Source organism: Rhipicephalus microplus, chromosome X, assembly GCF_043290135.1.
Source record: "Rhipicephalus microplus isolate Deutch F79 chromosome X, USDA_Rmic, whole genome shotgun sequence".
NCBI lineage: Eukaryota > Metazoa > Arthropoda > Arachnida > Ixodida > Ixodidae > Rhipicephalus > Rhipicephalus microplus.
Window position 1 is genome coordinate 475,032,022 of NC_134710.1, and position 27,394 is coordinate 475,059,415.

A 27,394-nucleotide genomic window follows, 5' to 3' on the forward strand; every position below is an offset into this window, starting at 1 on the left:
AATGCAGGCGGCAGCTGCACTGGCGTCTGCTGCTGTGCCTCCATCGCTGGAGGTTGTAAGCCCCGCTGCTACTGCTACCCCCTCTGAACTCCCTGCTTCGACCATGAGCAGTGCCCCAGCACCCCCTCCTCCACTCGTGCAGTTGCCAGCCTCCAAGGTGAGCCCACCCATTGCACGGGACGACGGCCGCTGGCCCCAAAGGCGACAGGTGTGTGCACATTTCAGTGTTGTTGTGTAAACCTTGGCTTGCACCACCTGAGTGTTACGCCACATGTCATCCACCGGGGCAGTTGCAGGGTACGCAAAACCAGTGCTAGCTTTGTGCACATATGTATTCAATTTATGTGTTCCATTGAAGTCTACTGTAGGTAAAAATTTATTGTCTATATGTACTAAATTAAAGACCTTAAACTACTTTTGGGGCCTAAAAAGCACCTTAATGCCTAAAAATCCAGCCTCTAGGCATGACTCAAGTAAAACGTGCTCAATATTCTTTAAAATTGGAACGAGGAATGAGTGAATGCCATTCTTTTTGGTTCAAAGTGAGGCGGAAGCTGCTACTAATAGTAGCAGGGTTTAAATATCAATATGATGCAAATGATAACTGATAAAATACATTATTCTTAAAATTCACCATACTACTTAGAGCATATAACTTAGTATAAGAAGGCTTTGAATCTTGAAAAAATACTTAGTCGGTGCAAGAGTATTATGTTAATTCAACCTTGAAATGGGGTTTAGTGGCAGTGAAGTTTTTTTTCTCACTTTCTCTTTTTTTTTTTAGAATATTGAGTTGGCAGTGCACTCTTACACTCACTGCTGTGGACCCACCTTCATAGGGTGCTTCCATGTGGCCTTTGCGCGCGCGCGTGCGTGCGTGCGTGCGTGTGTGTGTGTGTGCGCGCACACACACACACACACACACACACACACACACGCACGTTCTCTCTCTCTCACACATGCACACACGCGCGCGCGCGCGTGTGTGCATGTGTGAGAGAGAGAGAACTTCTAATGTGCTTTTTGGGAGCCATAGTTTGCCTAAACTGAGTTAGTAATTAAGCTCATCAGAATGACCTGGAATAAGTACAGAATGCAAGAAAACGAAAATGGATGTTATAAACCCATTTGAACAAAAGCTTTGCTGAATATTTGCCAGTGAGTCTACGTCCAGGTGGGATTTCAGTCACAATTATTCAACATACAACTTTTGTTCAAATGGGCTTAGAACGTCTGACCTTTTTTTTTTTACACTCTTCTCTCATTTCAGGTCATTCTAATGTGCCTATTTACTTGGTTTAGGCAAAGTATGCTTCCCGAAAAAGGCATGCGAAATTTGAAAACTACATATTCCACCAGGAAGAAAATGGTGTATTCGAAATCTGCACACAAATATACATCAATAAAATCGACAAAGAATTTTTTTAAGAAAAGATTTCAGGTATGGTTTTCCTCCTGAGTAACACAATTACATGGCCAGTAGTCGTGGTTTTTTGGCTATTTTTTTTCATCCAAGAGATTGAAGTTTTGTCGCATCGCAAAGCTACAGGAAAACTATTTCCGTGTAGATTCCGTCTTGTGGGGATACTACTGTTGCACTTACTACTGAAATCAGTCGCTTGGGTGTGCTGCACCATAGAATTTGAAAGCCTTTTGAAAGTCTGCCCTTTCCACCAAGTGAGCCACCTTGAGCTTTTTTTTTTCTCTACAAGGGTACGTAAGGCAGCTCCCATACGCTTGTGTACATGATTTATGCAGTCCTTTTTGGCCACCTTTATGAAGCCGTACACCTCTTTTTCTGTGAGTGCATGGAATGTCCTGCTGTCGCCGTCCTACAGCATTGTCGTATAACGAAGCTTGTGCTTTTCAAGTGACCGCTCAAACAAGCGTAGTGCTGCCTCCACTTCCATCTATCTGGCCAGCATTACAATCAACATTCTTCTGGCACAGAGGGGCATGCTGAATGAGCCAGGCAGAATGTCCTACTTCTCCTTTCTTGGGTCCTGTGGTGCAAGCCAGGCAAAAGTTCGATAGCACGATATGGTTTATCACGAGGCCACTATACACCTCAACAATGCAGTCAACATATATATGCGAGCTATGTCCACGCGTAAGCCAGGTGCCGTCATAAATGACGTCGACATTTCCGGGCGCGTTGCCGAACTCCGCATAGAGCTCCTTGACGCGAGCAACGCGAGCCGCTTCGCATTCGGCAGCAGTCGCACAGCAGGCTTCTTTCATTATATTCATGTGGCTTTGGTAACTCTTGTGGTGAAGCCCTCGATGCGAAATATTCATCCCAGCGAAGAAGTCTGACGGAGCCGTTGCCCCCTTGCCGATACTGTTGATGGTCTTCATGGCACGCATATTAACTTATTTTGGCGTTGGTCTCGTCGGCTATACGTGGGGACGAAAAACGCTCTTCGCGAAAGTCGCAACTGCCGCACGTGACTATGAGCTTCGAACACAGCCCGTACTCTTTCTTGGTCTTTGCAATAGTGACACTTCTTTCACCGCATTCTGGGCACGCGACAAGTCCAAATAACGAGCGTATCGCCGCCAGATCAACAATAACAAATTCTGTCCCGTTTTCTTTGCCACCGTGCTCCCTATCAATATCTAGTAACTCGAACTTACGTTCCGTCATGCACTGCGATGCGATTGATGTCTTCAAGCCCGCTGCATTTCTCGCGCACTCAGCAAACTTGTCCGCTGAATAAAACGCCGTGTCAATGCAGTCTAGGATGCTGCTACAACTGCAAGATACGATCCGACGACGACACAGTCCGATGAGGTGCTGCTGCAAGGCACAAGAGAGTGCACCGCTTCGGACACAAGCAGCCGCGGCTGCGCGCTGTCGGAGTGCGCCGCTTCGGCGGCATCGGGCAAAATCGGCTGCACGCTGTCGGGTGCTTTTTTTCTGGCGGGCGTTCCACGGGCGCCTCCGTTTCTTGCCGTACGCTTGGCACGTCTTCTTCTTTAGACGAGCGTCTCCAATCGTGCCGGCAAAAGACGGAAAGTCGGTGCGTCGGTCGCGTTGCACAAGCAGGCACGTGCGGGAAGGAGACGAACAACATGCGCGAACGGGAACCGGCGGCCGACGAACAATATACACAAAAAAAAGCGCGGGCAAACTTTGGCCGCATCAGCCAATGGGAAGCGAGGAACAGGGGGCTCGCCTGGTGCGCGCACGATCCGGCCAATCAGCGGTCCGAAAGGGGGCTCTGGGAAAAGGGCGAGCGCAGCCGTTTCGTTTAAGCGACGCCATTTTGAAGGGTGGCAAAATGCGCACAAAGGAATCTGCTTCAAAACAAGCCCAAGATGGCGGCAATCGACCAACTGCCTCGACGGCGGCGCGCGCGGGAAGTTTGAACGAATTTGACTTGCCGTGGGTTGTTTTGTGGCTCCCGTGGCGACTTCATAATCAATTTTAATTCATTTACTGATCGAATTCAGCGTTCACAATTTGAGGACACGTGCTTATAGGCCTAAAAATTTCAAATATAGCATTTTTTCAAAATCGACTTTATGGCCATTTTTCACCATTCTAAGACCGCGTCCCCCCTTAAACGCCACGATCTACCTAGTTGTGCCCCGTGTGACAGGCGGCTGCGCAGAGCCTTAGGGCTAATGAGTAGCTCGGCAACAACCGGCATCCACCCAGCACCCAGCCTAGGCGCAGAAGAGGCAGCCGCGAGGAGACATCCACTCTGTGAGGTGGCCCTATCGCTCGCCGCACATAGCAGCTTACGGAGTGATCAACATTCACCGCCCCGGGCGTTCTCGCGACGCCACGGCGTTGAGCCGCAATGAGATACCCTGAGCCCAAAGAGATACCGTATATACTCTCATAATGATCACATTTTTTGTTTTTTTCAAAAAAATTGACTCCAACTTCGGGATGCGATCATTACGCTGGGTAAATTTTCCGTAAAAAAAGTATTCTGAGCACTGAAAATGCAAAAACCCTCTAATCAGAATTCCTACGACAACTATCATGCACATAACCAAAAATAAAAGTAAATTAAGGCTTACCTTTGTAATAAAATGCACCCATTACACAGGAGCGTCATGCATGGCACACTGCCTTTTTATTTTTTACCTCTCTGACCTCCTAACGCTCACTCAGACTCCAAAGCGTCACTGGCGTCAGCGTCTTCGCCGCACGATTCCCTGTGAACTGGCAGTGTTTTCACTGTCCCACAGGCGGTCATCTTCCGTTTCGTCGAGCGCGCTGTAAATGCCTGTCTTTTTGAAGCTCTTGACGACCACCTCGTCGGAAATGGTGCTCCACGCTTCGAGAATTCATGATCAGAGGACTTTCACGGACGGTCTCCTGATTTTGCCACTTGGCGTGAAATCTTCGTCGCTCGCCGCCATCCACTCTGCGTAGTACAGCCTTCGGACGTTGTCCTTGAACGGTTTGTTCAGTGACACGTCCAGAGGCTGTAGCAGCGAAGTTAGACCCCCAGGGATCACTGTGATTTCCGTGCGCCGCTCCCTCAGCTCGGTACGGACAATGTCAACGAAATAGCCTCGAAAGCTGTCCAGCACAAGAAGTGAAGGAAGCAGAAGTGCTCCTGCTCTTCGCCCCCAAGCCGTCTTGATCCAATCGACCATGAGGTCTGCCGTCATCCAGCCTTTCACTTGAGCGCAGATGTGGATGCCACTGGGAGAGTTTCCCTTTGGAATTGTTTTCCGTTTCAGAATAACATAGGCGGCAGCTTCCGCCCGTCTGTCGTCACTGCGAGCGTCACGGTACATCGCTGCTTCTCCGCACCACACGTTTTTACAAGGACGCTTCGAGCACCTTTCTCGTTCAGAGTGGTGCTTTGAGGCATGTTGAACGTCAACGGCAATTGGTCCGCGTTGCCTATCTGTGACAGCAGGAAGACGTTCTTCTGGCGTACCCTCGTGACGAACTTGTGGAAATTGATCACCTTGTCTTCGTATGCACATGAAAGTCGCTGGCTCCTAGGATGACGTCCGCCGCCTCAGCGACAGTGCATTCCGCCGCGTGAAGCTTGTCGTCCACCCGGAACTGGCGCGGAAGTCCTTTGTGGCTATTCCCAGCCACCTGGAAACTGTGCGCGCCTGCATCCGTATCATGCCTAACGACACTGCACAACCGTTCTTGCGCATGTCCTTCACGAGTTCGAGGACTTCCTTTTCAATGTCAGGGAACTTGCCAGATTTGGGTCCGCAGAAAGCCCATCGCGTGCTGTTAATAGCCATGAGCTTAACGGGCTGTTTTTTTCCAATATCGGATCCGGATTTCGTTGACGCCGAAATGTCTGCCGGCAGCGCGATTGCCGTGCTCCAAGCGCATAGTCAAGCGCCTTCAGCTTGAACGCGGCAGGCAGCAAAGCTCGCATACCGTCCCATGGCGAAACGGCGCTTCAAGAGACAATCACAAAGCACACACACATACACACAAAAAACGTGGTCTCAGGGAGAAAACATTGCTGCGGGATAAACACAGGTCGACCACCGGTCGGCCGCTTCGGTAACGGTGCGGGATGTCCAATCAAGCATGGCGGCTGACGGAGTGAAACGACCCCATTTTTTTCCCTTTTCGTCATCTATGGAGGTTGTGAGTACGTGTTGTGCGTCAGAACAGTTTCTTCATTCTAAATAAGGAATGCTTTCATTTAAATCGGTAAATTTACGGCATTAGCGTAGTGATGTCTGCTTTCAGATCACAGAAACAATGATACGCGCGTTCAGCTGCCACAGACATAAAAATACATGGCGGGCATTTGGCACGTTTCCACCATCGGTGGGCAAAAATTAATATGTTTGGTGCATGCAATTGGCGAGCTTCATACGACAGATAATAAAGGTGATGATTATCGGCTATACTTGGCACATTACATATAGATGCGGCAAGTTCGGGGTGCGATCATTACGCGGGGGGGGGGGGGGGGGGGGGGACAAAAATCGCATTTAGACGACAAAATTTAGGGGTGCGATCATTACGCGAGTGTTATCATTATGGGAGTACAGTCGAGTCCACATATAACGACACCACTTAAAACGAACTTTCACTTAAAACAAACAATATCTGCGTGACCTTGAAAATATACATTGGTTCAATGGCACAAAATCGCACTTACAACGAACGTCTCCGTGTGCTGCTGATCGGTTACAGTGAACGGAGTCAGTGGTCTGCAGACTTCCCGGGAAACCAATTTCGACCATCGATCAGGCACCGGCAAGGTGCCCATACATTCTTATTTTTAAACGCTGACCCTGCCTTCGCGCCCCTCTAGTTGTCGCTCTCCCCGACCGCTTTTGTTTCGCACCCCTACGTCCCCCCTCCCCTGCTACTCTGAGAATTTCGCATCGCCAGGCGAGGCCCGTGTTTTCACACTGCCACCGATCTTTCGAACGAAGACCGGTCGGCCATCTACCCTGTTTATGATCACATTCATTGTGAATGAAGTACGTGGCGAGAGTGATTTTGAAGAATCTGATTGCGAGAACGACGAAACTTTGGAGTCAGTGCCTCGTGCAGCTAATGCCACGGTCCTCGGTGAACGAGCGCCCTGCCGTTTTAATGAACTCGAGAGCGCCCTTATCGCTTCTGCTATTCGAAACACCTGCATCACGGACTTTTAGGGGCTTAAAAAGTTTGTGTTTTTACACGGAACTTTTTCTTAAAAGCTGTGTTTCATTTGCTACAAACTTCGGGATACAGCGAACGGATACCGCGTCACGCTCAGGTTCGTTATAAGCGGGCTCGACTATATATACGGTATAAGAAGCCATTTACAGAAAATCGGACCACCTACGAGGCTTCTGTACTCGCCCGCTTCGGGCCTAGCCTACGAACCACGTGCTCTAGGTTTTGCTCACCTCAAGATGCAGACCACATGGCTCTCGTCCTAATTCAACGTTTTTGAAAACTAACAAAAAACCATTTGCGAGCAGAAAGAAAAAAAAAAATAACTCGCTTGCCGACAAGCTATAACACATCACAAATCCAATCTTTTCGCTTCTCAACAAAGCACGCCGCCGACGCTAGCAAAGAAGTCCCTGCTAGGCCTACTCTACCACGGCTCTAACGAAAGCTTGCACCGAACCGCGAAAACTGTCGTCCGATGCTCCAAGAGCCCCACGTTGGGTGCAGTGTGGGGTCTCGAACTTGGGGAGCGAGCGCCATGCCCTTGGAGTGAACTGACACAGCAGACGCAGTTGGTACAAACCAAACACGCACACATTTATTTAACTAACTTTTGAACGACGATATCGTCCGCTGAATCAATACATCAATTGTAATTAACACGCTAGGACATTATTACAAAATAGCACGACAAACACACATGACACACTAACACATCCAAGGCGGTGTCGTCAACGCTTGACTTACCACCAGGGCCCGTGGCGCGCAGGTCCGCTGTGCCACGCGCCAAGGACCCACGCCAGAGCCAACCGTTTGCGGCAACCGCCACGCGCAGAAGAGACTTGCTCAACTTTCGCATGCCAGCAAGGCTTGTTTCCGCCAGGTGTCACCGCCAGCGCTACACCATGATGATGATGACAACAGTGGTGGCCAACTCTCGCGAACACGCCACCTACCGCCCGGCGGTTGTACCTCAAAATGCGGCTTTTGGGCGAGACACGTGCACTACGCCGCGCAAACTACTTTACAGGAAAGTGCGTACCCCAACAAAGTGGACATCCGCTATTGGGTGAGATGGGTTAAACGTCCCTCTCCGCTCTCTCAGCGCGGCAGACCATGGAGGAGAGGTGTCATGTCGAGACATGAGAACGGAGAAAGAGGCGGCAAAGCCCGCGCAAAGGCGGAGGGCTAGCCTCGATTCCCACAACATAAGTCGCGGAAGTCTCGAATATCCACAGTATAAGTGGTACCGCACTATAACCAAAACAACCTTTTTCAAGGGCTGCACTCGCGCAAAACATGTTCAACATGCAGCTTCGCCTGTCCGAAAATCGTGACGTGCGATGTGTGCTTGCTAACATTTAAATTTCTTAATGTTAAAAAAATTCAACGTCCAAAGACATGCATTACCAATGAAATTAACTCAAAAGAGTGGTGGGATCTAATAAATGAAGGCACCATCGCGGATTTTCGCCGACTGCTAGACCACCTCGATTATGCTCATTACATAGAAACTAGGTCGAATCACGTCCAGAATTTGACGTGTTGAAAGAAAAATTTGTTTATTTGATTTCATGGGCGCACACCCGATTTAAGAGGGGACACTGTATGTGAGACGAAATGTCGGATATTTTCATGCGTTTATTAAGGAAATTCACAGTGTGGTTGAGTTTTTGATGCTGATTTCAAAAATGCAAATACTGTTCCTCTGAACCAATTAGTTTTTGAGATATACTAAAATTGATTACCTATTATTTGCCAGTATAATGAGACAGGAAATTTGTATTGCAGAGCTACTATTGGCACATGCCTGTAAGGGTAGGAGTGCTTTTTTTTATTTGATAATTTTAGCAAGGTTTGTCGCACCTTGCACTTCAGTGTCAGACACGCCCACTTTACTCTCCAATTTCTGGAAAACATTAAATTTTTTGAGGATCTTAATAAAAAAATTCACACCTACCACTATGTAAACTAGAGATACAGCTACATGTCGCACTAAAAATGACAGTCCTAGCTGCTCTGGAGGCAGAGATATCTTTTAGACAAGTTTGCAACTGCAGCAAAATTTGAATCCTGATAAATCATGCAAAAACACAAGTCCATTTTGGGCAGACAGTAGCATGGAAACCACTATGTAAACTAGAGATACAGCTACATGTCGCACTAAAAATGACAGTCCTAGCTGCTCTGGAGGCAGAGATATCTTTTAGACAAGTTTGCAACTGCAGCAAAATTTGAATCCTGATAAATCATGCAAAAACACAAGTCCATTTTGGGCAGACAGTAGCATGGAAAAGCTGTTTATTTACAATGATTTGCTAATTCAGCTTTCTCAGTAGGCACTAGGCATGTAGTTCTTTTTTGCGTCACCTAAATGGTGTTTTTTCAATGCCCGCTCCATGTTTTCCGCAGAAGCACACTTGCGAGCTGATGAGGTCGCCTTGGGCTCGTCTGCCGACCAGTTCGGTGCCGCCTATGTACGACGAATGTGCGCGCGTAATTCGCGATCCATCCTATAATAAAGCAGTTTTCCGGCTTGTCCAGATTGAGTTGTTGATGTCGCAGACCGAACTCGTGCACTCTCTCATCAATTTCAAGGCTCCAAGAGCAACGAGGTGTTGGTTTCCTTTTCACGTATGATTGCCACATTTTCGTGTGGAGGCAGCGGAGCAATATGTTCATCGTTGCACTAGTTTCCTTTTCACGTAAGATTGCCACATTTTCGAGTGGAGGCGGCGAAGCAATATGTTCATCGTTGCACTCTACAAGCACTCTACCTGTTGCCAGTAGCCTTAATTGCGCGGGCGGCGAGCACGTTCACCGTAAATCGGATTGATTTTCTGCTGTTTGCCAACGCGCAGCGAATTCCACTCCGGCGACCCGTCACGCAGTGCACGTCAGACGGGGGGAACCCGTGGCATCAGCGCGTTTAGCGATAAGACTGCGCTTCCGTTCTATCATTGGAACGATTGCTATCTCTCGTAGCTTCACTTCTGCTTTTTTATTTGCAGTCTTGTAACTTTGAAGCTCCAAAACACTGCCGCTTTCAACGACGTTGGCGACAACCGACGGGATCGTACATGAGTTAGGCCTACACCGGTGACTCGGTGACCGCCGTTGATCGCCGAGGGGTTGTTATCCTTTTCTGTCCTGAATGATAGCGGGGCTCTTTCTGAAGTTTACAGCGAATGAATGATCGCCACACCCACTTCACAAATTGGTGTTTCGCGGAACTTGTGGGGTCTCGGTTGGCGAACGAGCGTCAGTGTGGGGTCTCGGCGAGGCGAACGAGCGCCTCGCCACGCCACGCTCTTGGAGTGAACGGACACAGCAGACGCGGTCGGTACAAAGCACACAACATACATACATTTATTAACTAATTTAGACTACGATATCGTCCGCCGAATGATACACCAATTTCAATTAACACGATACCATACAAACAACATAACGCAGTGACACACTAAATACACAATAACATGATAAACACACACTAACACACCCAACAAACTAACGCATACCCAAGGCGGCGTCGCCAACGCCCGACTTTTCACGTGGGACCCCGGCGCGAAGTCCGCGGTGCCGAGCACCGGGGACCCACGCTACAGACAACCGTTCGCGGCAGCCGCCACGCGCAGAAGAGGCTCGCTCAACTCTCGCCCACCAACAAGGCCTGCCTTCTGCCAGGGGCCACCGCCGGCGCTACCACTCTACCAACAGTGGTACTCAAAGCGAACACAACGCTATCTATCGCCCGGCGGTGGTCACCACCGAAACAAAGCATTGGGGCGAGACACGTGCGCCACGTGGCGCAGACAACATTACAGGGGGGGGGGGAGGGTGTCAGCACCCCCACAAAATTCTTTACTGCGGCAGTCAGTCGACAGCACCATGACAAAATGGCGCATGTCCGTGCGCGTCATGATGAACAAGCAGACCCCGGAAACGCGACTTGGCCAATCGGGTGCCTATGTTTTGTCACGTGCCTCAAGCAGAAAATATAATCGCGTGCTGGTGCTTCTTCATGACTGGTTTTTGCTGAAAAACTAATGAGCAAAGCGAGTCACTGGTGGCGGGAAATTGAACATGAAGAACGGCCCTTTCAAACGAGACCAAGATGACCACGATGTCTCGTGTATAACGGCAATGGTTATAATAATAATGCGATAAGCTTGAAACTTCTCAAATTAAGTGCAAAAATAGTTGTAGATTCCGAAAATGTCAACCTCGAAATTGTTTTTTGTTTTTTGCAATGTTCAGCTTTTTTAGACCCGTGTTCCCCTTAAGTGTAGACGCGGGTCTTGAAATGTTGAAAAATTGCAAAAAAAAAAAGGAGTTTTGAAAAAGTGCAGTATTGCGAAGTTTGCCAATTTAATAATCTCCTGGAGAAATCTGAAAGCTGTCTTCAATATACAAATATTGAAAAACAGTGTTTTGCATGTCTAGGTACAGGTGAAATGACCAAAAATTGGCTAAATATGTCCGAAGTTTGCGCCCTCGTAACTTCTAAACGAGGCGACCGGGTGCTGCTATTTTGGGTGTAATTTTGAAGCTGCATTCTTTGTGTGTCTTTTCCCTATCTTCAAAGTGGCGCCATTGCAGTGAGTGACGCTACCACTCCTTTTCCAAAGGTCAGTTGCACGCACGTGACTGGTCAAAGCGTGTGCTCGTCCTGCCCGCTGCCTCCTATTGGTCCGCTGTGTTTGTTTTGCTTTTTTTCGTTTACCCAATCTCGCGTTGCGATTGCGCACTCTCTGAGCTCGGTATTTCGGCTGCTCCGCGACGTTTTTTGTGTTTGCAACTTCACTACCATGTTTGAACTACTGCTATTATTGAGCTGCTAAAATGTCCAAAGACATTCGTCTGAAGAAAACTGCAAGCCGCATATTCGGCAAGAAACGACGGCGACCATGGAATGCTCGTCAAAATTCAGTGAGGCATGTCCCGCAATAGCTGCTGGACGGATTGAACACGCAACTACATCCAGCCTGGACGCCTCGAAGGTCAGCACGGAACTCATCATAATTGTGGAATCGCCTGTTTACGCATCAAATACAGCGCCGCGGCCCACTACATCGAGTGCGCACACCTTCTTCAGCCATGCCTCGAGTGCTGCCATTGAACGTATCGGGGATCTTCGGTTGGCGGTTTGTGTACAAAAACGCAACTTGGCACGTGTAGTGTGTATATTTTGACGGCCCAGGCCTCAAGTGTTATCAGAAAACATGTCGATAACGTTTTATGATTGGCTGAAGAAAGTGGCTAGCGTGTAGTAAGTGTGGCCAATGTGAAAAAGTACTTGGAGTTGAGTTGGAAACTGAAGGAAAATTTGAACTTCTCGACGTCGACACGGAACAGGGGAACTTCAGTGACAGAAGGAAATTATCGATCATACATTTGAGCGTGTTTATTTACCTTCTCAGACTTATGATTTGCGCCAACTGCGACGACAGTGTCTAAGGAGCAAAGAAAAGAGGAGTTCAGTGGGAAACTCGTGATGGCATGCTCAGTGCGGGGCATGTGTGAGGGGCGATTTGCTTCACTGAGGGTGACTGGAGATTCATCAATAACGTCATTTAGATATGCAATCAAGACTATGGAGCCAGGAATGCCGCGACAAACAAGCTTGTGAATAGGCATAAGCCAACAGTAAACACTACTTACAGTCCTGATTGATATGTGGGGTTTAACGTCCCAAAACTACCATATGATTATGACAGACACCGTAGTGGAGGGCTCCAGGAATTTCGACCACCTGGGGTTCTTTAACGTGCATCCAAATCTGAGCACACGGGCCTACAACATTTCCGCCTCCATCGGAAATGCAGCCGCCGCAGCCGGGATTTGAACCCGCGACCTGCATACCTACAGTCCTGGCCAGCTGTACAGTGTAGATTCAAGCCCTTGTCATTGTGAGAATTAAATATTATTTTTTCCCTTATTTTTATTTTTGTGACCCTGACCTAGGTGCAAATAGCGACAGCACAGACCACATAAGCATGTCATTTTTGGGCACAGTGTACCCATACAGTCGAATCTTGATAATTCGAACTCGAAGGGGCCCATAAATTTGTTATAATTAAAAGAAGTTTGACTTAATGAAAGCTAAATAAACGGAGGGCTCAATGAAAGCTAAATAAACGGAGGGCTCTCCATGCACTGGCACATGTCAATCAATTTCGCACGCAGCTTGCAAAGCATTTCTACTTTGGCTTCAGCATTCTCCTGGCAAGAGAAGTTGCGCGCGAAAATGTCCAGCGCCGACATTTTCTAAAGACGACGACTGCGCAGCGGGGCCTTTCTGCTATGCAGCCGCATCATGGCCAGGACGGCACAAGAAAGGAGCATCTCCATGAGGAGAGAAGCAGATTGGCAATTGAGAGAAAAGCAACACTCCAGGGCTTTTATTGCTCTCTTCCCGCGCGTCGTTGAAAGGAGAAGGGTTACGTGGCAGGGACGGGAAAGGGGAAGCATGGCACCCACGTGACTCTCCCCCCCCCCCCCCCCTCAAGGCGCGCTCCCACAAAGGGCAGGGGTTGCTAAAGATAGGGCCTTTTCCCTGTCCTTCAACCACACATTCATTCAACCCAGTGACAGCTTTTTTTTTTCTTTTTTCCCTCTCCCTGTTTGCAGAGTTGGAGGAAGGAGAAGGGTCTTTACATGGCAGGAAGGGAAAAGGGAGAAGCGTGACATGGGGGCGTCCCAGATCCCCCTTTGAGACAGAGGAAACACTCCTGGGCAGTCTTTTCTTTCCTTTTCATTTCCTTGTGTCGCAGGTGCGGGATCGGGCGGGTCATTTTCGGAGCGCGGAGTGTTCAAATCAACTGTCGCAAGTGCTTGCGCGCTCTAATTACAGGGTGTTTTCACCCATTGGAATACAAATGACTTTGACTGGACCTCATCGTGAATTAGAATTAACCGGAAGTTGTAGTAACACGCATCCCGAAAAAGTACGGCCACTAGCGTGGGTCCGGTCTTAGCGAGCCGCAGAGGGCGCGTTAACCGTTGCTCTGGCAAGAACACGATACTGCTCAAGGTCGCAAAACTTTATCGTCTGTGGCAACACCAAAATACAGTACAGCCGTTGCAAAGGCACGGCGGAAAAGCAAATGGGCTTATCCATGCCACGGGCGTAAAAGTACTACACAGGGTGCCACGAGCACGTCTCCGTGGTAAAGGTGATTCACCGGGACGAAAGCACGGTTGCTCGAGCGAGGGCAAAGGCGCTCGTTTTGGCTTCAGAGGGAGACGGGTCAGCGCAGCTTGGCCACCCACTAGGACACCGTACCACCCTTCGGCCGAGCATATGCAGAGGGGCAACAAAAGGTGACCGGTCGCCCCGAGCGCGAGGCGCCGTATGCGAAGTCTGACGAGCCCAGAGCGAAGGGAGTTGACGGACGGAAAAGATTGCATCGCTCACCATCAGCTGTCCCGGAGAGTATCTGACCCGCTCCCGACTCATGAGCGCAAAACCTCTCGGAAGACCTTGCGTGCAGCGCTACTGGGTGAGAGAGGTTAAACATCACTCCGCTCTCCCAGCGCGGCAGACAGCGGAGGAGGGGAATTATGTCGGGACATGAGAACGGAAGAAAAGGCAGCAAAGCCCGCGCAAAGACAGTGGGCTAGCCTCAATTCCCACGAAGTTCGAATTAAGCAGGTTCGAATTAATGAGATACGACTGTACAAGCCGAAATACAACAGTGAAGTGTTTGGCAGCAGCTTCTTGCGTTATTTACAAGGACTATCCTGTGACATTTTGTAACATATATGGCATTATCTTGTTCCTGAAAGGCAAGGCTACATAATGATGCGATTTATGCAGTTATGTTGCAATGCTGCATCCATTTGTGGAAAACTAAACATTCAAATGCATTTATCTCAGTTTCATGATTTTAGACGTAACACGTAGCCTTACGAGGCATTTTGACATGTTTTTATTGACTCACAATAACAAGTTTGGTACCAGTGCGTTTGTATTGAATATATCTAGCCGGTGATGCTATTTATTTTCTTCTATATGTTGTTCATCAAATTGTAATTCATGATGATTGTAAGCAATATAAGGCAGGAAATTTTCACTCATGTTTTTATTCATTCATTTTACATTTGAAGTTTGGTGCAAAGAATAAAATTAGCATCACCGGCTAGACCAGCTCTCTCGCAATCTGGATATGTACTTTGTTTTTGCGTTTGACATATTGAAATTGCCAAAAAGCTTTGTAAGAAATTGCGCTTCACCGTGATGTACTTAGTCTTACAATGTGTACTGGAGAAAGCGGAAAAGTGCGCGCTTGCTAGTACAGGTTTCCTGTCGTTGCAAAAGATGTTTTCATTTATGCCCGAAGGCTTGGCTGCTCTGGTATCGCCGTGTCGTGGGACCTGGTTTCTCCCAGCATTGTTGAGAAAAGCGTCGATAAAATGGTGCTTTCAAACACACTTGACACGACTAAGGACGAGGCGTTTTGGGAGGTCGGTGACAGCAGTCGCGGTGATTTCCAGTCAGACCTCTTGATCAACTGGTTCCGACTAGATTGGGTGTGACCGGATCTGCCTAGTTGATGTACATGCTAATTCTGTGTATGCGCGAAGTATATGCATTAAATGAAATAAAATAAGTATGAGCACAAACAAAGTGTATTTGTTTATTTAACAGAATTTACACGTACCTTAACCAGTCAGACTGGTCACACATGGTCTAGTCCGAATCGCTGATCCAGAAGTCCAATTCATAATCGTCACTGTTGCCGCCGCCGCTCTCGGTTCTGTCCGGCATGTTCGGATGTCCCATTTTCTTGAAGCTTTTCCCGACAATGCTAGTAGTAACTAGGTCCGACGACATGACGATACTGGAGGTCCTAAGCGTTCACTCATAATTAAAAAGTCGGTCTTCAGCGGCAGGAAACTTGTATCGGCAAGTGCGATCTCATCGTCCTTTTGTACCGATTGTGGTGGCACGATTCCCATTTTCTTCAGCAACGTTCAGAACAGCGAGCTTGACTTTTACCGTGTATATAATTACTGTAGCCCATCGTTAGAGAACAGCAACAACGCGAAGGAACGGATGGCGAAACCTAAACTTCTGAAATCAATTAAGCATGCATTGCAGCGTGGACGCAGAGAACGAGGGAAACAGTTGGCGCGACTGGCCTAACAGGCCCTCGCACGCCTTTTGTGCCGGAAGTAGTCTTCCGTGAGGTGAGCACGCATTCACACAAACGTTCGAGCAGTTCCAGCAACCCGTCCATATGTTTGAGTACTTGTGCATGGTATTCTAGGGACCCTAGTTGGGGGGAAGTCTACGGAAGAGGCATCTTCGCACTCGCAAAAAGCAGCTTGTTTGACGACTCTTGCTCGGTGAGTTCCAAAGCACCCTCCATGCTTTGTTTTGCTGCTTGCGTGCATTTTGGCACTCTGAGTTCCATGGCAGGGTGTGTGCCTGGCGCGCCCGTCCAAAGAATTCAACGATCCACGGTCTCTTCGTGTGTACCCTACTGAACTGGCTCTGCTGGGTCGGGGAGTGGGAAAGATTCGAGTAAATAATTGTTTTGCTTAAAGCTCACAAAATATTAGGGGTGCGAAAATTATGTGATGACACAAACTATGAGAGTTAATACAGTATCCTCGTGGACTTGAACGTGATAAATGCGTTCTTTGGGCTTTTGTCTTGTTCAGAGTTTGGCTCGGGTGACCCTTTTCAAGCCCAAGGTATAGGCTACATTCGGAGCCTGTGACTCGCGTGTGACTGCATGACTCGCACAAGAAGCATTTCTTGCTGAAGTTAGCTGGGTATAGTGGTGCTAAAATAATGCCTTATGAAGTGAAACGTCTTGTAAGTTTTACTGCTAAAAAAAAGCGATCGCACCGCTGGCAGCGTCACCGGGCGCCTATTTGAACGTGTGACAAAAAGAAAAGCAAAAATTAGTCTTTGGAGCAACCTAAAACTGCCTCAAGTGCGTAAAATACCATTTCTAGTTGCACGTTTATTTTTAAGCAAAATAAGCCTACCTGCAAGGATTTATTGTCCTACCAGTATATCGACCACATTGCTGTTGGGTGACACTAGTGGTCATTTTTTGTCGGCCATGAACATTAAATGAAAATGATAATTTTTTTTATGGGACAAAAGCGTGCTGGTTGCTGCTAATGTGAACGATCTTCTCATTTGCACCAATATCAAAAAAATTTTTTCAAGTGGTAGGTAGACATTCCCTTTTAATGATATTCTAGTACACTGTAGTATGCTGGCCAGGTGTGGCATTAGACCATGTGTGGCTAAAAATGGGCGTTGGTCTGATAGAACGCTTCATAAGACCGAAGAAAATGTCCATATTAACTGAATTTTTTAAAAATTGTAGTGAGTAGCGAGGGTGGTCTGAAATTGGGTGAGTTGCGAGTGTGCGTCTAAGAGGAGGCACGTTGTGGGCGCTACTGGGGAGCAAAACAACGAGCATGGAGGAGCAAGGGACACGAAGTGAAGGAACGAAGCGAGTAGGGAGGAAAAAAAAATAACTTTGCTCGCTGCACGTGCTCTTGGATCAAGGGAAGAAGGTAATTGCTTAAGCAAGGGATAAGCTTTGGCACCGGTGCCGACACCGCTACAGTGTGCTGGCGTCACTAGTGTGGCTCCAGCCGCTTGCTGCTGGCCTTGCGTTGTTCAACATGACTTGTGCCATCTTGTGTCCTTAGCAACTGTACTTTCCTGTTAAAAAAAGCATCGTCGTTATTGAGCTTGCTACATATATCGTATTTACTACCTCGCCCATAAATTTCAAATCTTTTGCGGCGTTATGACGCGAGAATCCTTGTTTGCTGCCAGTGCGCACTCTTGCATATAAGCTTGGCGCGTTTTAGTCGTTTATCTCCCAGCTGCGTACGCAAACTTCGTATCGCGCATGCAGTGCTTCAGTGTGACTTTCTCGACGGCCGATTTTCATGTCGTTTTTGACAAACTTTTCTCAATAACAATGCTGAACGGCAGGCTAGGCCTAATCAGCGTTGGTGCATTCTGGTAGCAGTTGGTTTGGTACAGAATCAAGGAAACTCATTGCGGTGGTTGCTCATTGCAGTGGCTGCACTTGAAGGGAAGGGGTAGATATCTTTAATGAAAACGTTATTTGCATGTGTAGTGCTTGAATGGTGGTTCGGGATTCGATGGCGATGACTTGAAATTTGGTGGGTGCCTGTGAAATCAAAACGATTGGTGTCATTCAGCGCATGAAATTTCGGACGCGATTCAACATAGTTTTCTGTAATGTGTATAATCGAGGCGGTTTGAGAAATAGTCTACGAATTTCCACTATGGTGCTTTGTTTTATTGCACCCCTTTTGCGTTCGGTTTCATTGGCAACGTGGGTTTTTGAGCGTTGAATTTTGTTAACCTTCAGAAATTTAAATGGTTGTAAGCACCACGCATCGCATGCTTCGATTCTCGCACACATGAGGCTGCATGCTCCACACGTTTTTCACAAGTGACAGCCCTTGAAGATTGTTTTAGGTATACAGTGTAACCTCATGTTAACAGACCTCCATAGCGAAAAGGATATTGGTCTCTTGTAAATATAGTACCGTATTTACTCACATAATCTGCTCACTTTTTTTCTCTTTTTCTTCCCAGGAAATCTCGCTCCAAGTTTGGGGTGTGCCTATCAAGCGGAGTAAAATTTCCTAAAAGCATTATTTCCAACTACAGCATATATAGTAAAGTATATGTCTCCAAAGTCTCAAAAATCTGCACTACAGATGAAACAACCTTCTCGATAGGCTACACTAGTGCAAAACGTCTTGAGTGTGCAGTCTCAAAAGTTCCAAGAATAGAAGCATGCGATGCAGTATGCCTTCAAATTTTAAAAAAATATCGACAAAACGACATTACTGGGGAAATGAACGCGAAAAAAGAGCTACAATAAGAAGCCGCCATCGTGAAACTTGGCTGATTACGTTTCAGGCCACCTAGATTGTGCACTGATTGTTCGATTTCACGAGGCTGCACTTCCATAACTGCCAAGTCTCCCGCATTGGCCCGGAGACTTTCGCATACCTGCCAAGTGGCCCGGATTTCGACTGTTTCTTCCTTTTGTATGGTTGTCATGAAAATCTCCCGGAAATAAAAATTTCTCTGCATGATCTGACCCTATTGACAAAAATGGTCAATCCGCTTCAGGCTTTTTGCGAACTGCGGCAGATACGAATTTGTGATATTCGTCAGCCAAATGTCACTGTGTCCATTTGGCCAAAATTTGAATGTTTCAAACACTTTTCCTGATCGCGGCGGGTGATGTGAACTTTAGTACCGAAACCGTTGAACGAAGGCCAAGAACAGCGTACTTGAAGCTTCGGTAGTATGCGTACGTCCAGCACAGAAGACAAGCATGTGGTTGTTGTTGCCAACCGCGGTTGTTCTTGACACGATCATGTATGGTGACGACGTAACTGAGAGAACTCCAAAAGAGTGTGCGCGTCAAACTCTCTACCAGTCAAAGCAATGCTGTTTTTCACAAACTCTGTGGACAAAAACTGTGGCAGAGCGATCATAGATGGCATAAAACAACTTCGTTCTGAAGGCACAGGCGCAACTAGCGTACACGGGTTGAAAACAGCTACCCTTTGTCACAACTGCCATGCCCGAAACCGCGGTCATGGCGACCCGATAGCGATCTATGAGCTCCGAGGGCATGCGGCTAACGCAGTGATTTGAGGGAGTGCACTTCGCTGATTGTGTAGTTTGCCGGCAAGTGCGTTCGTCAAACTTGTGGTGTACACGTATCCCGAAGGAGTACGGCCACCAGCGTGGGTCCGGTCTTAGCGAGCCGCAGGGCACGCGTTAACCATCGCCGTGGCGAGAACACGATACTGCTCAAGTCGCAACACTTTATTGTGGCAACACCAAACGCAGTACAGCCCGTTGCAAAAAGGCGCGGCGGGAAAGCAAGTAGGCTTATCCACGCCACGGGCACAAAGTACTACACAGGGTGCCACGAGCACGTCTCCGCGGTAAAGGTGATTCACGGAGACACCGGGACAAAGGGCCCGGTTGCTCGAGCGAGGGCAAAGGCGCTCGCGTTGGCTTCGGAGGGAGACGGGTCGGCGTAGCTAGGCCACGCACTAGGACACCGTACTGCCCTTCGGCCGTGAGTACGCAGCGGGGCAACAAAAGGTGAGTGTTCGCCTCGGGCGCGAGGAGCCGTCGGCGAAGTCCGACGAGCCCCCGAACGACGGGAGTCGACGGACGGAAAAGATTGCGTGGCTCACCGTTTGCTGTCCCGGAGAGTATCTCACCGCTCCCGACGCAGCGCGCGAAAACCTCTTGCGAGTCCCCGCGCGCGGCGCCACAGTCAACAACCGCTTCCGGGTGAGAGAGTTAAACGTCACTCCGCTCACCCACCACGGCAGACAGCACAGGAGAGCAGACATGTCGGGACATGAGAATGGCAGAAAAGGCGGGAAAGCCTGCGCAAAGGCAGCGGGCCAGCCTCAACTCCCACAAGCTCTTCGTTGTGACGGAGTGTGCAGCCTTGGTAGCAGTGGCTCGAGAATAGATTGGTCATTATCGAAAGTCGCTGTTCGTAGTATTTCTTAGATTATTGTTATCGTTATTAGAAATATTCCTGTGCTTTGAAACATATTATACGAGTAAAAACTACTTTGCTATTCTTGCTCCCGGGCAGTGTACAGCCGTGGCCGCCAGGGGCACGCTCTGCAAAGGTCACACAAGCCGCATTTGTATCTATTGTAATAGTTGCCTATAGCTGACGCATTATTTCTATTACAATTATTACCAAAGTACACTAGTCTTCCTTGTGTAACAGTACATCACCAAAGTGACCTTCTGAAAGCGTAAAAGCACTCGCCAAAAATGACGCCAAATTTGTCTGTACCACCGGGCTATTACTGCACCATTCTGATAAAGCCATGTAGGGAGTGCCAAAAAGGTCTCTGTGATACAATGGTATCTAGTGGTATCTTTCTCTGGTAACCGGCATGCCCAGACATGTGCGGTCACATCTTCAAGGGACACTAAAGGCTCACAACAGTTGATGCTAAAGTGAAAGGTTGACACTTTAGAATCTCATATGTCAGTAATATCTGTAGCAGCACTTAACCAGTTCAGAAATGAAAGCAACTGAAGAGCACTATTTGGCCCACCAGTGGGGCATTCTAAATACTCGTGATGAAGAAAGGATCTCTGCAGTTGATATATTCGTGTAAGGTGTGCCTTTGATGACATGTGCAGGTGAAAAAAGGTGTGAAGAGAAAAGCGGACACCACCACACCGCTTCCCCTGGAGCCTGGCGCGTATGGTGGGGCTCCCCCCGAGGCCAAGAAGGTGTCGACGCGGCGTGAGAGTGGGCGGCCCATCAAGAAGCCCAGCAAGGACCTGCCCGACACGCAGCAGCACAGTTCCAAGCCCAAGAAGGGCAAGCTCACTGAACAGATGAAGTATTGCAACAGCATCCTGAAGGAGTTGTTTGCCAAGAAGCATGCTGTGAGTATCGTCTTGTTGGCCCCCTTTGTGTGTGCTGAGTGTGTGTTGTTATTGTCATTCCATGATGGGTTCTAACCGGAGGTCTGCACGGGGGCATTGTTCTTGAAGGGGCCGAGCCTGAATGCGAGACGTCCACGCCGGGCGCAGCAGCCCAGGCCCGTGAGTTACCCTTCCGTTGTTGCTCTGCTCGGGTTGTGGCCCTCTTCTTCCCTCTGTCCTCTGTGCGCCCACCCGTGCAGACCTCTGGGGGGAAGAGAGAGGGTTGCATGAACACGCAAGCGGGAACATGTGGGTGCTTGTCATCAGAGAACCATCAACGGGCATCAATCAATGGCTCCTGCCATTTTCTGCCACCTGTGTTGGCACAAGTGCATACACCTTGCCGTAACAAAAGACCCAAAAATACGAGCCAGCATATGGTTTGAGGGACATGCGTCCTGCGTGCGTGTTCCTGAGGCCCTTCTTGAAATCGTTGATCATGTGTAAGAGCCTCTCTACAATGGCTGGTTCCCCCTTCACATCATAGGGCTATGCATGGCCCTTCTACAAACCAGTGGATGCAGAGTTGCTGGGACTACACGACTATCATGAGATCATCAAGCACCCCATGGATCTGGGCACAGTCAAGGTAGAGTTAGTCAGTCTGTGTGACTGGCGCACACGTACAACAACGCTTCTGTGCAGCAAAAGATGGACAACCGGGAGTACAAAAGCCCAGAGGAGTTTGCTGGTGATGTGCGGTTAATATTTACCAACTGCTACAAGTACAACCCTCCTGACCATGAGGTGGTTGCCATGGCGAGGAAGCTGCAGGTAGCTAATGAGTGCTACTAAGTGCTGCTGGTAGCAGGTGTCTAAGTGGCCTCTTCTTGTTTCTTGCAGGATGTTTTTGAGATGAGGTACGCCAAGATGCCAGACGAGCCACCGCCAAGTGAGCCCCAGCCTGTGTCGCATGCTGACCGGGTTGACTCTGAGAGCAGCTCCAGCTCGCGGTCATCCTCGAGTGCGAGCTCCTCCTCAAGTGACTCTGAGGACAGTGATGAAGAGCGGGAACGGAAGCTGCAACAGCTTCAGGAGCAGGTGAGCGTCTAGAGAATGGTTTTCATTTTCGAGCATTGGCTTGTATGAAATTGTAGCATTTTCTCACTGTGTTCACGTGAATGTACCAACATCAAAGGCTGTGCCTTTGGGTATGGCAAATCCGGGATTCAGTGGTTAATGGTGGTGTTTAAGCATTCCCAACATTATGTACCGTATAAACAGGAATATAAGTCGAGATATTTTCAATAAAATATTCACCTTAAGGGGAGATGCGGGTCGAAAAACGCAAGTTTTTTTCAAAATTACCGATTTATTTTTGCCTGTTTTGATAAGATTAGTACCTCTGCTGTTATGAAAAAAAAAAAAAAAATACAGGTCGAGACTTAACTGGAAATGCTTCAAAATTGCATCTAAAGAGCACAAGGTGCCTGTTAAAAGGTCCAAAGTGTGCAGTCTTCGAGCACCTTGCCACCGATAATGCGCCGCCGCTTGCCATTGTTCATCGCATGAGTCGAAGATTCGAGTCTCACTCTTCAAGCAACAAGTTTCCCTTGCTGATGCAGCACAAGAAATAATAAAAAGTTTTTCGAGCGCCGCGACTGGCTTATCACGTGGTACGAATCGGGGACCGCCATTGGACGGTGCGCGCCTGTATGTGCTGTGAAACCTATTTGCGGGGTTTATGTCTTGTTGAGCAGCGCAGCTGAACAATGCTTTTCTTGTGTAATTATCTCCATTATAAATGAAAAAAAAAAAAAAATCACTTGCAAGTGAAAGCCGTTGTGCGGCACGCTCTGTATGAATAGGCTATGAGCAGCTGGTCCGATTTGCGGCAGTTGTTGGCTTGCAAAAACCAATGCATCAAAAGTCATTCACACCCGTCAGCCAGAAAGTTCATGATGCGGCAGTGGATGAGGTCAGCACCAATCTTGCGAGATCGAAAGAGCTCGCAGTGAGAGAATTTAGCAGGGACGACATTGCCCTTATGTACGACGGTATGTGGCATAAACATGGCCGCAAAATGGCATGACTCTGGACTTGGTTTGGATTTTGCAGTCCTGCCGAACTTCTTCCTAGCTTGCACTTGGCACAAGGCTCTGCCAGATGTAGCGGAAGTTTGGCAACCGTCTCATGGCCCCGTCTGAGAGCAAGATGTCTGTGAGGAGTCGGCTCGAAAAAGCCGAGAGGGACAAGCTCATGAAGCTGGCGTATTTTAATCGTAGTGGCCACTACAAGAAAGATATTTCTTATTGGTGTACAAATTTAGTCAAATTTAATATCTTTCATAAATAAAAACTCAATTTTAACTTAAAAACTCTTTTTTCTCAAAACACAAATTTTGCCATTTTTTTCAATGTGCCCCTCCTTTTTCGAGCACTTGTAGTGCTCGGATCTGCATGAAAGTTTTCCTAAATATGGCGAGTGCAATATATTTTATTTAATATATGGCGAGTGGCAATATATTTTAGTGTGAAATAATGCCTTTCTTGTGCACACAATTTTGCTTAGTAATTATTATGCCAGAGCATTTTAAAACACACTCGGTAGTTCATTACAAGCCACAAAATGCTAATATCTAGGTGAAATAATTTTATCTGCATTTTCTTATTAACAAAAAAATTGATGAAAATTAGGGTGTCATTCTCTTTTGTCTGTTGGCATTCTGTTTTCGAACTATAATAAATATGTTGTGAGACTAGACATATAAACAAGATTTCCGCACTCTATGCACCCCAAAAAACATCTGTGCAAAATTTCATTGGGATCCAAGAAGTAGAAGAGGCAAAAATTGTGTGCACAAACTTAAAAAATGAGCAAGAACACCAATTTGAGAAAAACTCAAATGAAAGTTTATTTGAACATTGGATGCCGAAATTCTTGCTGAAATTAAATCAAACTTGGTGTAAATGTACTTCAACATGTCTATTACTAGACTTGGAACACTAGAACACTCCTGCTGCATAAGTTTCGCCCTCACGGTTCTTGCGAACAGAGTCCTCGGTACGGGCTCGTTTCACCTGGCTGCGGCGATGGGACTTGGCTTCAGCAGTCAGCTTCACAGACATCTTCCGGATTCTTTGCTGATCACTTTCCAGGCTGAGTCTGACCATCTGCTTTGAAGGAAGGATTCCCAGTTCTTCCAGCACTTTTTCGAAGCTGGAGTGGCCCCTGTTGAACCACAGCGCTGCAATGGCGGTGGCAGTCTCCACTGCAGTGCGTGATGCGAAACGACTCTTCGGACACAACATCCAAATCTTGCCATTCAAGGATTCAGCGGCGTTTTGTGTCTTCCCTTGCAAACAGTGGGCAAGCAGTTTGGCATCTGTCAAACGTTTATAAGTTGGCAGCAGTGCTTTGCCTTGTGCTTTGGTCAGGAGGGGTGTGTGTTCAGGAGCAGGTTCTCCCAGAGCTAGGGCTCTCTTTTGTTTGCACCATGACTCTTTCCCATCGGGGCAAAACTTGTGGCTGTTTGCCTTATTGCTGGAGCACGAATGGAAATAAGAGGCCCAAATTGCACAGAACATGCCTCTTACGCTGCCCCGATTGCTGGTTATTGCGATCTGATAATAGTTCTGCAGCCTTTGAATGGTCTTGTCACTGAGCTTCTGCCCACGGGGCAGTGGTGTTTTCAGCTTTCTAAGCGCAGCACCAAGACGTTTGGCAACATGGTTTGTGCAGTCTTCTTTCGTCACTGCCTTCGACCCATAAACCTGTGCTTCACAGACTGCAGCATATGCCTTGCTGTCGCCGTCGCTCAGAAATGTGGTGAACTGCATGTTATAGGACTGCGTCCTGCTCCAGATGCGTAGTGCAGCTTGTGTTTCCATGGCATGTGATGTGCAGTCCACATTTTTTTCACACACAGGAGAATGGAAGGCCTGCCATACTTCTTCCTCTTCGTTGTCAAGGGCTTTGTGGCTGCTACAGCCTTGGCAGTAGTTTGCCAACACTTCATGGTCCAGACAGAGGCCAGTGTCCAACGAAATTGCAGTGCCAACACCATTGTGGCTCTTGTGCCCGCGCTTCTGCCAAGTCCCATCAAACATGACAGCAACATCAGTCTGATCAGTTTGTAGTGCGGTTATTTGTCTTGCTTCTGCTAGGTTGTCTGAGGCTGCTTTGGTGGCAGCAGTGTGCACTTTCTTGGCAATGTTGTAAAATGTCTTATGGTGAAGTGGCTTTGGTAAGCCAAGAATGCCACAAAACCTTGTCAGCTGGTTGTGTCCGACACCAATCGAACGCGCAGCAAGCACTACTTTCACATTGATGGCGAAACTATCGCAAGGGCTTCCACAGCACCGCTCCGCGTCAGACCCTTCACAGCCATTGGCACCAGTGCGTTCTGACGAATACACAGCCGAAACTGCTGCTGCTGGGCACACCCCGTTTGTGCAACGGAGCTCTAGAAGGGAAGCAAGGCCCTTGCGCTTGCTTGCGACCTCCACCACCACAAGTTCGCATTTCCCGCACGTTCCCCACCCGGCACTGCTCATGAGCCGGTCAGCGCTTCAATTTCACAGATAACCACGCCTGCGCTGGTCCGCGGTCAGCAATCTCTTCATCTTGGAACGCTGCCAACCTCTCTGAGGCGCTCAGGAAGTTGAATGGGTTGCTGATAAAATCAGACGCACTTGCCTGGCGCTTGCCTGTCCTGCCCTCCTAGGGATCCACCGCACTTGTGGCTTTTCTTTGCTTCTGTTTTCGCTTCCCCTTGTATGGGCACGTTGTCGGGTACTTGAGGAGGGGAAAGTTACGCTTATTTTCGTCATTCATCACGGAAAACGTAGAGCAGAAAACAACGCTGACTAGACTAGTCCTAAGTGGCGATGCGATGTGAGCGGACACGAAACTGCTGGAGTGGCTCTGACAGCATGGCGGTAGCCAATGGCAGTCTTGGTTTCACGTCACGTGACAGCGGGAGCGCTCGGAAGACGCGTGGAAAAACGTTTTTATTATATTTTCACACGTAAATACGAAACCGACTGACGTAGCTGTCGAAAGAGGAAGGCTTTGTGCAATTTTGGAAGTATCCACAATGGCGGCCGGCGCCCGTGCTTAGAGTAGCGGCAGTTCGAAAAAGCGCACAACAGTAGAGTCTTCCGACCCTTCCGCTCCCTATGGCTTCCACGCATTTGCGAAGCACGCGCTGCACGTGAAATGTCCCTCGTTCCGCGATGTCACCCCAACAGAAAAGGGGGTGACATTGCTGCGTCGTCAACTGTCACAATAACCATGCAAACACGAAGAGGTCGACTCCACCAGTGAAATTCTACCGACATGGTACGAAACAAGCAGACGACAGAAATGTGTTAAAGCAGTGCGCCGAAAAAAGTATGTAAACAATTTTTTTTCATAAAAATTAGCACGCGCACAATGCATTCAAAATTACGGGTGTTAATTCCTGCGTCATCGTTCCTCTAATCTATTGAGTTACTGGGAGATGCACGTCCCATCTTAAAAGTATAAATTTTCAACGCCCATCTTTAGAGCACTGTCAAAAAATAGTGAAGAAATATTTTATGCTGCTACTATTATTCGATATTGTTGGGGACGTAGTAGTTGGAGCTGTGTGCACATGTGGTATTGGTAATGTGTTGTTATATACCGTATTTTCTCGCATATAACCCGCCCTCGCATATAACCCGCTCCCCTAACTTTGAACTCCCCGAAAAAAGAAAAAAAATCCTCGCGTATAACCCGCATGCTTAGCTTAAAAAAAACTGTTTTGGGAAGTCACAGTCACAATCTCGTTTACAAAAGAACTTTATTTCGAAGCGATCGCCGCAACGTTGACGGCGCCGATTCCCGTTCCTTCAATCATCGCCCGACTCGCCGCTGTCGCTGCTGCCATCCGAGGCTTCGTCGCCGCTCTCGAAGACGCAATCATCTTCGGTGCCATCCAAGCAATTGCTGATGGCGCACTTTTTGAAACTCTTGCGCACCATGTCGGCCGGAATCGCCCCCCACGCATCCACGATCCACTGGCACAGCAGCGCAATGTCTGGCCTCCGCACGCGCCCCGTCGGTGTGAGGGCGTAAAGGCCGTCGGCCATCCACTCGGCATACAGCCGCTTCACGTGCGCCTTGAACGGCTTATTGAGGCACACGTCCAGTGGCTGTAGCATGGAAGTCATGCCACCGGGTATGATCACGAGGTCGGTGCGGTGGTCAGCGAGGCGCGCTTTCACTGCGTCAGTGCAGTGGCCTCGAAACGAGTCCAACACCAGCACCGACCGCCGTGCCAA

The 27,394-nt window shown here is 48.2% G+C and overlaps 2 protein-coding genes across 37 annotated transcripts in view; one reads left to right on the top strand and one right to left on the bottom strand.

The window, feature by feature from the left end:
- The window catches only part of LOC119160802 (bromodomain-containing protein 3), a 329,355-nt gene that overhangs the window by 103,587 nt on the left and 198,374 nt on the right, over window positions 1–27,394 (top strand). For all 36 annotated transcript variants that reach the window (XM_075881428.1, XM_075881432.1, XM_075881431.1 and 33 more), the window contains 6 exons: window positions 8–208; window positions 20,856–21,107; window positions 21,189–21,266; window positions 21,634–21,735; window positions 21,792–21,920; window positions 21,990–22,187. In XM_075881428.1, coding sequence (XP_075737543.1) covers window positions 8–208; window positions 20,856–21,107; window positions 21,189–21,266; window positions 21,634–21,735; window positions 21,792–21,920; window positions 21,990–22,187 — 960 coding nt within the window. The remainder of the gene's footprint in view (window positions 1–7; window positions 209–20,855; window positions 21,108–21,188; window positions 21,267–21,633; window positions 21,736–21,791; window positions 21,921–21,989; window positions 22,188–27,394) is intronic.
- On the bottom strand, window positions 23,976–24,976 carry LOC142777120 (uncharacterized). The gene has a single exon (XM_075881456.1). The coding sequence runs from the start codon at window positions 24,974–24,976 to the stop codon at window positions 24,092–24,094; it is 885 nt and encodes a 294-aa protein (XP_075737571.1). The 3' UTR covers window positions 23,976–24,091.

What these genes read in the sequence shown, in the direction of transcription:
- LOC142777120 (XM_075881456.1), bottom strand. Translation starts at nt 24,976, where the DNA reads ATGGAAACACAAGCTGCACTACGCATCTGGAGCAGGACGCAGTCCTAT.